Here is a 12,142-nt window from a genome sequence, read left to right as displayed (position 1 = left end):
CAACAACAGTTACTTGACTCACTTGAAGATTTGTACTATTTAATTCTTTAAAAAGCTTTTTGTTTTGACTTTGTTTGACTTGAATGGTGGATGCCTCATACCCTGCAAATGGACAGTATTTATGCAGTTCTGTTCCAGTCTTTTTACCACCCACTAAAAGTGCTTAACAACACAAGTCAGCCTTTAGATTCAAATTGTAAAGACCTCTATCATTGAGATTTTGATGCACAGCTTTGACCTGAGACTTCATGTGTGCCAATTTGATTTAAACAAAGATTAGGTACATACATGTGGCAGCTGTTGTATTTGAGAAGAGCTTTCTGCTGCTGCTGCCGCCGCGGTCCCTTTCTTCTGGTGTGTGTTTTTATATATTCTTGCAGAAAACTGTGAGGAGAGGTGGAAATAACGTTTCTGATATTACCCTAAACAAATAATGGACTGAGGAAATTCGTGAGATGGAGGCTGAGCAGACGGAGAGCGTGTAGGGGAGCTAGAGAGTAAGAAAAGAGAGAGAAATACTCCATTGTGACTGAACTGCAAAATGGGATTTGCATAAATAAGGCTGAAACATCAGCAGGCCCTTTTACAGCCAACAGCAGGACCGAGATGAGGGAAGAGAGTTGGGGTGGGTGTGTGTGTGTGTTTGCACATTTGCACTTGAGTGTTTTTTGCCTCCCCTTCTTCTTCTTAGAAAAAACGTCTTTGTAGCATTGTTGTGTTAAAAATTTAAGCCAGTGGACTAGGTTGGCAGCAAGGTCATGGTTTCCCTCCCGTTATTGATCCCACTGGATACTACGCTGGTATAAACCTCCCATCTCCCCTTCAGAGGAATTTGGGTGACGTAGCAGGGAAGGGTCTACTCTCTACACCGCACTCAGCCAGCGTACGATGACTGTTACATAAGCATGAAATGAAATGCTCCCTTTTAGTGCCACCCGCATTTGAAAACCCAAATCTAATTGAATTGAACTATTTTCTGCCCTCTTTTCATGTGGAACCCCATATTTATATCAGAGGCAAAAGGCTCATTTTTAGAGCCTCATTATACTGTTTTCCCATTAACTTGCACGCACTGCAGCTCCTTGTGTGTGCTGTGATAGACAGTTCAGCGTCTTTACTGGAGATGGAGGAAGAGAAATCTCTGATTACCTCTACAGTGCTTTGTTGTGTGTGCGTGCAGTCAGCTGCGTGCGTCTGATGTGCGCGTTTGTGTGTCAGTGTATTCCTTATGACAGTCATGTCAGCAAGCTCCCCAATTAGTGTCTCGTTAGTGTGTGATTGGAGGGAACAGGTGATTGACAGGTCCTGCTGCTTGTGTCTATATGCGAGCACATAGTTGCATTATACGCACACATACGCACACATGCTAGGCCAAATGGGGTAGGAGGCTGTTTTTTTCTGATACAGTAAAATCAGGTCTTCCCTAGCAAACTGGATATTTTTTCAAATGGATTACAGTGGACAATTGACCACCGTGTCTCTCTGAGGCCCCTGTGGTCGATCATGTCGGTCAAGGTTCTTTTCAGTGGAGCAGTGTCACTGCTCATCCACAACCAGCCACAGCAGGCTGGGTTTTTAAAGTATGCCTAGAAAGCCATGGCTCCAAGTGCTTTAGATGGTCAAATAGTATCTGAAACCGCCTCTCCCCACACCTTTCTGATGTTGGAATAGAGAGGACTCAACTTTTGCAATTATCTGAAACTGACGATCCAGCATTTGATTTTGCATCCACTTCATGCGGCATTTGGTTAGATCTGTGGAGCTGTGACAGTAAACAGGATTTGAATCTATCTCTCAAGCTCTTTTTTTCTGTTCTTCACACAGCCACTGGCATTTTTCAAGTGTGTGTCCTTATTCCTCATTTGAATGATGATTGTGCATTACCCCTTCCTTTGACGGCCAGCTTGTTAGCCTGCCTTTTATGTGGCCATTTGGAATAAATGAAATATATCAATATTTTTGCCTTTAGACTTGATGAACGATGAGCTGGCTTGTTTGCACCTTTCTGTACCTTGCTGATGTCTCGTTTAAAAAAAACATGAAAACTTTTGAGCTGTAGCACTCAACAAGCTCTTTAAAATATTCTTGTGGTAACTGAAAGCATTTATTGTAAGTCACTTTGGACAAGCCTCTGACAAATGAACGTAATGTATGATAATGATTTGTGTGCACCATTAAGCCCTCACTTATCAATTGTGTTTTGTCAATTCTTATACAAAGCCATAAGATGCTGAAGGTTGTTTTCACCTGTGTCTGGTTCTTGTTTGGTCGGTTTGTCAACAGGATAGCACAACTACTGAACAGATTTCCAAGAGACTTGGATGTAGGATGGGTCTCAGCCCAGGAAAGACCCCATTGACTTTTGGTACGGACCCAGGATTTTTTTTCTTTGCTTGTGCGATGGGTATTTTTCAACATTGTCATTAACTTCCATAATACATGGATTTGGATGAAGGAAATCAGACGTATTACTGTGTAGAGAATCTATGAGCACAGTTTGATGCATATAAAGGCAGTGTTAGGCCTTAGAAGTTACTTGGAGTGTTTTGGTTTGGAGCTGCTGTCCGTCAGGTCTTTTCTGCTGTGACTTACATAAGCCACTGCTTCACTTTGATTAGCAAATAACAGTTAACAGCAAAATCAAACTGTGTGTGTGTTTTTGTCACTTTTTCATTTTGTCCACTCTCACACACTGTTTCTCTGCCCTTAGTCCAAACTCTCAAAATCCAGACTAGAAACAACTATTGATCTGAAAATATCATACTTGCTTAGACACATGATTTGGTAAGCAGTCTCAAGAGGTTCGTAGTTAGAGCTAAAGCTCTAGCTGTTAAATTTCCAGTCCTCGTTTCCAAAGTTCTGTATCAAAGCGTGTTGTGTAGCTAAATTGAAACATGTAATTTCACTTAGAAGATGAGAGGTCTTTCAAGCTGATTTGTTGTAAATAAGTAAATTCACTTGTTCAGCAATCAATAATCTGCCCACCACTTCTCTGAATAGTCACAAAGTGTATTTCTATATTTAAAAGGTTAGTCTAATCAATGTAGCTTGGATACATAGAGCTCCTCCTGCTTCCCCCCTCTCTGCTCCTGTGGAGAAGCCGGCCTCTGCTCGTGTGCAGCGGTGATCTGTGGTCCTGATAGTTGTAAATCACTTCTCCTGTAGCCCAGCGAGAGACGAGCGTTGCTGCTGTAGCAGGAGTCGGAGTATTTGTCTGGTTCCCAGTGACACCCCCTTCCCCCCTGCTGCCTCCCTCCCTCCCATACCCCCCCCCCCCCCAACACTCCACCTCCTTCTCCCTAGGGGAACTCTGGAGCCAGTTACAATGTTGAGTGTTTTGGAAGAGCTCCTAAATATTTTCAGGATGACAATGTAATCTGACTGACTGGGCCGCTTTCTCTCGAACAGGATTCTCATGCAATTCTCGTGCTCACTCACCAACACACACACACACACACACACACACACACACACACACACACACACACACACACACACACACACACACACACACACACACAGAAACACACAGTGGTTGGTTTGGACCACAATGCTACCTCTCCCACTCCACCACCAAACTTTGCTGTTTGCTACAGTTGCAATGTAGTGCTGGTATTTATTTAGTTAACTTGATACTCCGCCCAAAATCTCTATAGTCTTAAAGACTAGCCTGGCTGATGGGGGAATTTTAAGTGAATACCATTATTTATATTTTTGAGGATAAAAAAAACAGATAATGATATTGGCCAGTGGTCATCTTGGTCTTTAAAAAATGTCCTTAACTTAATGTCAAAAAAACTAAACCCAGTACTCTCTGATGGTGACTCTCTTTCGCTGCAATTTGTTGGTGACACAACACATATCAATAATGAGGTGTTTTGGACAATTTATCAGTTCAGATTTAAGGGTTGAAAGGTGGCTGTTGTAAATTTGTAGTATGTTTCAATAGATTGTACTTTGGTTAAATACCTCATTTCCATTTGTGCCATGCAGAGTGTGGTGGACATTTTTAAACCCAGCTGATTCTAAACCAAACAGTGGATCGTTAAAAATACCAAATTTTATCTCGTACCAAACATTTAACATAACTTTTCATCAAAGTAGTAAATTGGTAAGACTTCTGCTTAGTGTTCCTTGAAAAATGATGGCAGGAGCTACTTTTTAAGCATGTATGGGAACCTTACTAGTCAGTAATACCCCTTTCACACCAGACAAAAAACCCAATAACAGCCGCTTAAAATTTGGTTCCGATGGGATGTGATGGAAACGCAACAACTGGGTCAATGTGCTAATATTTGCCCCTTTTTAGATTTGATGCTGTGACATCTGTTGAAGTTAGGGCTGCTGGTTTGTTAATACCTTACCATCTGTCTCTGTTTAAGCAACACTTAAACATTGTTCTGCATTAAGTTTGAAAGAGAGACTGAAGTAAAAGGTAATTAAAAAGTGGCCATTGTTCGTGGCTTCTGTCAGCCTGTCAGTTGCCTGATTGGTACTGCGCATGTGCAACTCTCAGTAGATATGAGAAAGAAGCAAGATGTCTCTCTCTGGTTCTGGTTCAAGACTTTTCAAATCAGGTTTTAACATCTTCAGGATGTAGTCTGGTGTTCCCTGTTTTATTCTGAGGTGTTTGTGATATTGTCAATGATGCCTTCCTACAAATGTTTCACAACAAAAGCCTTGTCAAGAAATGCAAGGTTTCTGTACACTAAAATGCTAGAGGGCTTTAAATCTGGAATGGATACACGAAGTGTTGAGTTCGGTAGCATGTAACATGGAAGACATAACCAGCACCAACTTGTTACTGATGAGAAATCTCTCGTGTGGACATGGTCAGATGAGTACAGTGGCAATGTGTGCACAACTAGCAGCTCAAAACAAAAAACCGCCAGGCAAGCTGTAGTGCTGAAATAACTGGCTATCCGGGGAGGCTCATGTTAACTAGCTGTATGCTGCTAGCTCTCACCACCTACACTTACAAAATGTCACATCAGTCTGATTGCAAAAATCAAACTGTTTTAAGCCTGGCAAAACTGAAGACTTACCCGACCCTCGTGCTAGCTGTTGCTATTGGTCACTAAATCCTATTGCAGGAGACTTTTCAGACGTTTTTTTTATTGGTAACACCTGTGTCTTCCTTATTGGAACGTGTCAAAAGGTCTTCTGTGAAAGAGACCTATTGCAATCGATTCCTGCTGACATGACTCAAAGCTGTCTGAAAGCCACAAAAGAGAAAATTAACAGCTCTAACAGACACCTTTCGAGCCCACACTAGTAGATTGACACTAAAGAGATTTTGGCTGGAGTGTCACTTTAAGTTTGTTCAGACTGTCGCCCTCTTTTCCAGTTTTGTTAACTGTCTTTTCTCCTCTCTCTTCTCTTTCCACAGTGTGCCTAAGGGCCGTTGAAAGCCCCCTTGGGGGAGTTTCATAAATACACACCGAGCAAGAAAAGACTCCTGGACTATTGTTATTGTTTTTACACACTTTTTCTCACACACACACACACACACACACACACACACACACACACACACACACACACACAGACACGCGCACACACACACACACACACACACACACACACAGACAAGGACATAGAGAGAATGTTGGAGGTCCAAGAGGAGAGGCCAGCGGCGGCAGGTACAGCAGCGACACATTTCAACAAGAAGGAGCGAGGGAAGAAAGAACGAGAGGAGGCCAAGGACGGTCGGGGAAACCTCTCCAACATTGGGAATCCTGTTCCTGGCTCCAGGAACGTGCGCGCAAAGGCGCCGCTCTCCCACACAGGCAGTCCTCACCAGCTCATCACTCCACCCTGTTCTGTAGTCCTGGGAGCCCCATCAATGCACTCCAATAGGCTAAAGAACTCCCCGTCCACCAACACACAGAGGTGAGTGGATTCACTGACAGCCTGCTGTGATTCAGTCATGCAGTGCTGTGATGGTAATCAAAAGCAAGCACTGGTTTATGTCTGTGCATGCAAGATCCTGATTGTTTTAACAGCCTAATCAGCCACAACTCTGATCTGAATGTTGATTTAAATTATGCATTTAATCCAGACTTTCTACAACTGCACAGCAAGCAGAAGTAAAATTTCAGCTGCTCCGTGTTGAGCAGATTGTTCTTGTGACTGCACAACAGTGACTACATTGATGTGCACAAAATGTTCAGTATTTTTCTTATTCCAAAACAGATAATATTCCTACTTACCGGCTGGTGAAATTGAATATCCCTCCTCCTGTTTACATGCAGCACTGCGTCCTCTGATTAACACACCCTTACATGCCATTTATCGCGTCAAAGCATGGAGAAGTGGAGTGGCTGGAGGCCTATGTACCATTTTTTTTCATCCTCCTTGCATCAATAAAGTTTTTATTTTTTTATTTTTTATTTATTTTTTTTATACATATTCCTCCACTCGCTGACTAGTTCAAAGTTGGGAACACAGCCTCCCTTCTTTTCTAACCCATCAACCACCTTCTTTTGAAAACTTGACGTTGCAAATTCACGCTAACCCTCATCCTATCCTATTTACAAAAACCTGTTGATATTCAAGTCTTTCATAATGTTAAAAAGTACGTTTCTTTCTCCTTCTGACAAGAAATATCTGGCTTTTCTTTTGAGAATGCATCTCTACACCAGCTGTACAATCTTTTGGCTTGTTGGTTCGTGTGCATCGAATCCATGACAACGCACAGAGCTGAAAGTAAAAAGCAAAAGGCAGCCTGACGCAAACTGTGGTTGAAAAAAAAAAAAATCCCAGTTAAGACCCATATCCTGAACACGCTGTATGTACATAGCATGTTCCTAAAACCTGTCTACAGAGCGACCCACACCAAGAACTATAATGGCAAAGATGTAAGCATCCACACTGATCAACGATAACGCCACGTAAGCACCGCTGCCGAGAACGCCCTGCACACTCCAGCTGTGTCGACAGCTTAGGAAAATGGATATTAATGACCTGTTACTGCTGTATTTGAACAGAAACAAAAAGAAAACCCCCAGAAGAATAGGATTTTATGAAGTTCTTCAAAGATGATGAGTTGTGGGAATCCAGCACTTTGTTAGGAGAGTTGTTGTCTTTTGAGGACACATTTTATTCATACTTTTGGCTGAGTCAACATCTATTATCCTGGCGATTGTATTAAGGGACATCAAAACAAACTTCAAAGACCCCATCAGCACCATAGATTTTTGACAGTATGTCTCAGATAAAGTGAAGTTTCATTTGCAGTCTGTATGTTATATAGGCACTTAATAAGTTGTATAGATATCCAAGACTTAGTTACTCGAGTAGACCATCTAAAAAGCGTTTCTTAAATGGCATCAATTTGCTTACATAAAAGAGGTTTCTACAGTTAGAAGTCAATATTATAAAAACCCCTGCCACACTGTTTTGTAGGAAAATGTCCCCCAAGTCAAGGTAAGTGATGGACCGGCATATTCAGATGGATTTTGATTGGCTGGCTGTTTCTCACGTTCATCAAGTCACACTGAAAGTGATCCCAACAGTATTGCTAGCCACCATTGTTGTCATTATAGTTGTGGTGTGATCTCTTCCCTCCAGTTGAGGGAGAAAGATATTTAAAACAATATATTTATAGTTATTGTAGCTATCAATCTTGTGTGGGTGGCCCTGTAATCAGATAATGCTACAATCGGACTAAGACCTAATTCAGGAGATCCAAACTGAATATGGTGTTTGCAGGGGATATTGTCTGTTCCAAAATTCTAGACTAGAAGTGCAAAAACTATAGTGCAAGTAAACATTGTCATTGTTGTTGTCAGTAAGAGACAATAAATCAGGTTCTTGTCCAAGGCATTTTTGTTATGCACTGATGGCTGAATCACTATCGTGTCTTCTCACATCAATAACATAAACAGGTTTTACAGGAGAAGCACAAGCTTCTGTCCAGCTCATAAACCTGCCTCAAGTATTTAAAAAATCATCACACAATATGAAAAATGAATAAACATTAGCTGTCTGTGTTTATTAACAGTTGGGAAGAGAGAACAAACACAAACAGTCAACCCTCTGTTCAAGGCAGAATGGAAGAAAAACACATTTCTCTGTACAAACAAAAACACTGAGGCTACTTGAAGAATGTATGGACCCATTTTCTGTAAAAATGTGCAGTCAGCCAAGTATAGATGCCAATTTAAGCAGTCTTTTTGCCAATATGATTGGTTGCAGAATGATCACTGCATCAATCATCTCAGTGTTTGGTATGAAACTCTCATATCACAGCAGTTGCAAGTAGCAAATCCACAGCCGTTAACAGCATCTCTTTGTCATACTTTCTTAATCCCCACAGGAAAATGTGACCTATCCAAACCATTTAAGTACAGTGAGCAACCATTTTTAAGGCCAGTGGCTTAGTCAGTGGCAGATGGCTTTATAAATCAGATAACATGGAGGAAATTAGCTATTAGAATTGAGAATTAGAGTTGAGTCTGGACACAAACCTGAGCGGGCGTTACCCGCTCTGCTTAGAGAGCAAGTTTAGGTCAGGTGTAATGCAGATCTAAGATCAGCTTCCCTGCTCCATTATTCTACCTGAAAGGTCTTGATGTGTGATCCAGAGCTGTTCCAGGGTCAGGGAGTACACTGAGCTTGGAAGTTTTCCCTGCTGACTCATGGTTCTGGAGCCTCTGGAAACGGCTGTCTGGACTGCCAAATTCTGGCTTTGCCTTCTTTTTCTACTAGCTGCGTGTCTGTGTATGCGTACATAAAGTGTGCTAGGCTGCGGCTGTGCTTTTTGGACATGTTGGCATTTGTTTCATCCCACTCGTACAAGTGTGTGTGTGTGTGTGTGTGTGTGTGTGTGTGTGTGTGTGTGTGTGTGAGAGAGAGAGAGAGAGAGAGAGAGAGACAGAGAGACAGAGAGAGACAGAGAAAGAGATTAGGGTGTGGTAAGGGAATTCTCTGCCAGTTGGATGTGTCCTGCTTGCCTGAACTGAACTGCTCTCATAAGTAGTAAGCAGCAGTCATTTGTAGATGGCCAGTGTCTCTACAGCCTGTTCCTTTCACGTTTAACTGTGAGCAAAGTATTCCCAGTACCAATAACCTAATCTTGTGTTCATAGACGTCCTTACCAACTGCTGGATGCCATAATGACATCAGGTTTGTCAGTTGCAAAGGAATTGAAGAGGGCATAAATGAACAATCACGTTTTCCTGTTTCTCTCCTGGGTGCCCCAGTTAGGAACATCATTGGATACATGTTATAGTGGAGAGCTGGGGGATATCTGACCTGATAGATGGCCAGTTGCCATAATATATGTCTGTTTGTCCAGAGTATGATTACTGGGCAACCTAAATCTAAGCCCCAGGCTTTCTACTTAATATGCCCCATTTCCCTACTGTTGTGTGTATGTGTGTGTATTCGTGTCATAAGTGCAAATAAGGTCACAAATATATGTAAGAAGACGAAACATGACATTTTTTAACTCATGTCTTGTTGCATTTGAGGTTGGCTCATTAAAAGTGCATTGCTCTTTGAAAATCTTCTTGCATTATTATGCTACTGCATTATCATATCAGTGGCATAAAATTGTCTTAAAATGACAAGATTGCAATTATTTCTGGGTCAATATATCAACCAACAAAGTAGTAGAGCCCATACAATTGTTATTTTTGGGGGGGCTGATGCTGATATAAGGAGGGATATAAATTCTAATTTTGCTATATCAGCCAGTATACCAATTTTTTTGCAATGATCCTTACCAGAGAGTTCTAATTCTTGTCTTTACCCACTTAGTCATTATCCACATCACTGATGATTATTTATCAAAAACTACCAATTGTCAATTCAGTATCTAGGTATATGGTCAAAATCATTGTGATATTTGGTTTAGCCCTGTCCCAGTATTTATGGAATGCCTTTGACAAGATTTCAAATTATGGAGGTATACATGGTATATCATGATATGGCCTAAAAACCTTGACATTTTAAGGTCATTCCACCCTGCCCTAGTTAAACAATAAACATTATTGTGTAAAATGACATCAGTGCACCGAAACAAAACAAACTCTACTGGGATTTAATCATAGATACCCCAAGCATTTTTCTGGATTTTAATTCTTAAAAAAAAAAAATTCATATTGGTGCAAATTGGACATTATACAAGCCGGTACCAATATATGTGTGATAAGCTAATACCAGCCAGTAATGCTGGACAACCATTCTATCAGTTGGGCTCTCAAAAATGTGTTATCGTGAAAGGCCTAATGTGAGGTACACTTAAATAGTTTAATTGTTGTTGTATAAAAATCTGTAATACATCTATCTTTTCACTGTTTTTGACTTATCTCTTTAATTCTCTTAATGCAAATCTATTAATTATACATTTTTTCTGTCTCTATCAGCCCTAAACCTAAGACGGAGGCCATGGTACGCTCACCTCCTGTCATGTCCCCCTCCACTGCCACCCAGATGGACTCTAAAATGCCCAATCAGGGTAAACCAGGGAGTACCGGCAGTCAATCACAGCCCTCACCGTGTGACCCAAAAACTCTGGGTGCCAAGGGGGCTCAGAATGTGGCAGGGGGCATGGGGCTGAAGAACGGCCAGGGCCTGACCTCTGGCTCAAGCTCCAAGGTTAAAGTCAAAAGGGAGAGAAGCACCTCAGTGGAGTCATTTGAACAACCGGAGAGTGGCACACCTACTAGTGAGGAAAAAGGTAAGAACCACTATAGCATGTACTCATTATTATCAGACCATCTGACTTTCCGGAGGTAGTTGGGGTCAAATAGTCCATGGTAGAAAGTCCTTGAAGTTTGATGGTATGAATTAAAATCCCTGAGGCATTTTAAAATGTCTCACCAGAATGATGAAATAGTTGAACTAACATAGGTGGGCAAGGTGCATGAGATTCTTGATGTTTTTAGGAGCATCATTAGCAGCTGTGCTTTCATACATTGTTACCATAGTTCCCTTCTATGTAATTAAATGCTTTGAACTGCTCAGTATACAATGAATACGTACAGTTCTTAAACAATACCATGCCAGTAGTGCTTGTGTTGTGATTGTGCCTATCCATCTGGTAATTTTACACATCATTTCCGGTATGGGCCTTTTTTTTGATTTGGTCGGCACTGAATAATGAAGAAAATAACACACATTCTCCCTAATTACAACCTGTAGTGGGTTTGATCTGTTCCTCCTATTCTGTACCACTGGAAAACTTTATTTAGAAAAGTGCTGTATATATAGTTATTTATATGCTCTCAGGTATACAACACTATTTGCAGAGAGAAGGCAAAAGTTTGAAATCTTCAAAAAAATGCTTTGCAGTCCCTCATTGTCCCTCGCACGGATAAACCTAAGCCCTCTGAAAGGTGTGTGTGTGTGTGTGTGTGTGTGTGTTTTTCTGTACAGACAGCAGCAGGGTGAAGAGGATGTGTGTTGCAGAGAGGAGGCAGCCGTACAGTGGAGCTGACTGGTGCTCTGGGGGAGAGAGTGACGAAGATGACAAAGGATTCTTCAGTAAGTGTTTGAACTTGTGCATCCAAGCATAACAGTCCTTCTGCTGATCAACTTGACTAATGACAGATTCTGTAGTAGAACTACGTTGCTCATAAACACATGCTGGTCCTAAAGCCATAGTCTTCTCTGTTGTAGACTGCAACTCCACTGACGTGAAGCCCCAGGACACAGTCACACATTCTACCTCCAATGCCGGACTCAGTCGCTCCTCCACACCCTCCCACAATACACTGGGAGGCCAGGGCTCCACAACAGAACCTCCACCTGGTCAGAAACCAGGCTCAAAACTTGTTTATGTCTTCACCACAGAGATGGCCAACAAGTAAGGAAGCTGAGCGTTACTATTTTTATCTGTTGTGACTGGTATCTTTCATAGTTTTTTCATTCTCAAATTTTCCTCCTTAGCCATAATTTAATTCACTTTTTTTGGTATATACTTGTTTATAAAGTTACTGCATTCATTTGGTGTTGATTTTGTTGTGACTTACTGATTAATGTTTACACTTGGAGCTCATCTCCTACATGTTTTTAATATTTATGTGTTTAGAGAGGTTAATTAAATCATCATCTCAATACTTACCTCTTTTTTTTACATGAGCAAAAACATACACCCACTGTGAAACCTTTTGTGGAATTGCAGTTCATAATT

The 12,142-nt window shown here is 41.3% G+C and overlaps 1 protein-coding gene across 4 annotated transcripts in view; it reads left to right on the top strand.

Moving 5' to 3' along the window:
• Nucleotides 1–12,142, top strand: part of bcl9 (BCL9 transcription coactivator) — a 32,335-nt gene that overhangs the window by 14,495 nt on the left and 5,698 nt on the right. For 2 of the 4 annotated variants that reach the window (XM_037108770.1, XM_037108771.1), the window contains exons 3-6: nt 5,390–5,892; nt 10,374–10,687; nt 11,386–11,493; nt 11,629–11,815. In XM_037108770.1, the coding sequence (XP_036964665.1) occupies nt 5,606–5,892; nt 10,374–10,687; nt 11,386–11,493; nt 11,629–11,815 (896 nt within the window). In that variant the 5' untranslated portion in view covers nt 5,390–5,605. Of the gene's footprint in view, nt 1–2,344; nt 2,366–5,389; nt 5,893–10,373; nt 10,688–11,385; nt 11,494–11,628; nt 11,816–12,142 lie in introns of those variants that run through there. The other 2 variants (XM_037108772.1, XM_037108773.1) reach the window with 2 other exon arrangements.

This window comes from Acanthopagrus latus, chromosome 9, assembly GCF_904848185.1.
Source record: "Acanthopagrus latus isolate v.2019 chromosome 9, fAcaLat1.1, whole genome shotgun sequence".
NCBI lineage: Eukaryota > Metazoa > Chordata > Actinopteri > Spariformes > Sparidae > Acanthopagrus > Acanthopagrus latus.
Note: the sequence above shows the minus strand (reverse complement) of the source record. Positions and strands in the feature narration are given on the sequence as shown.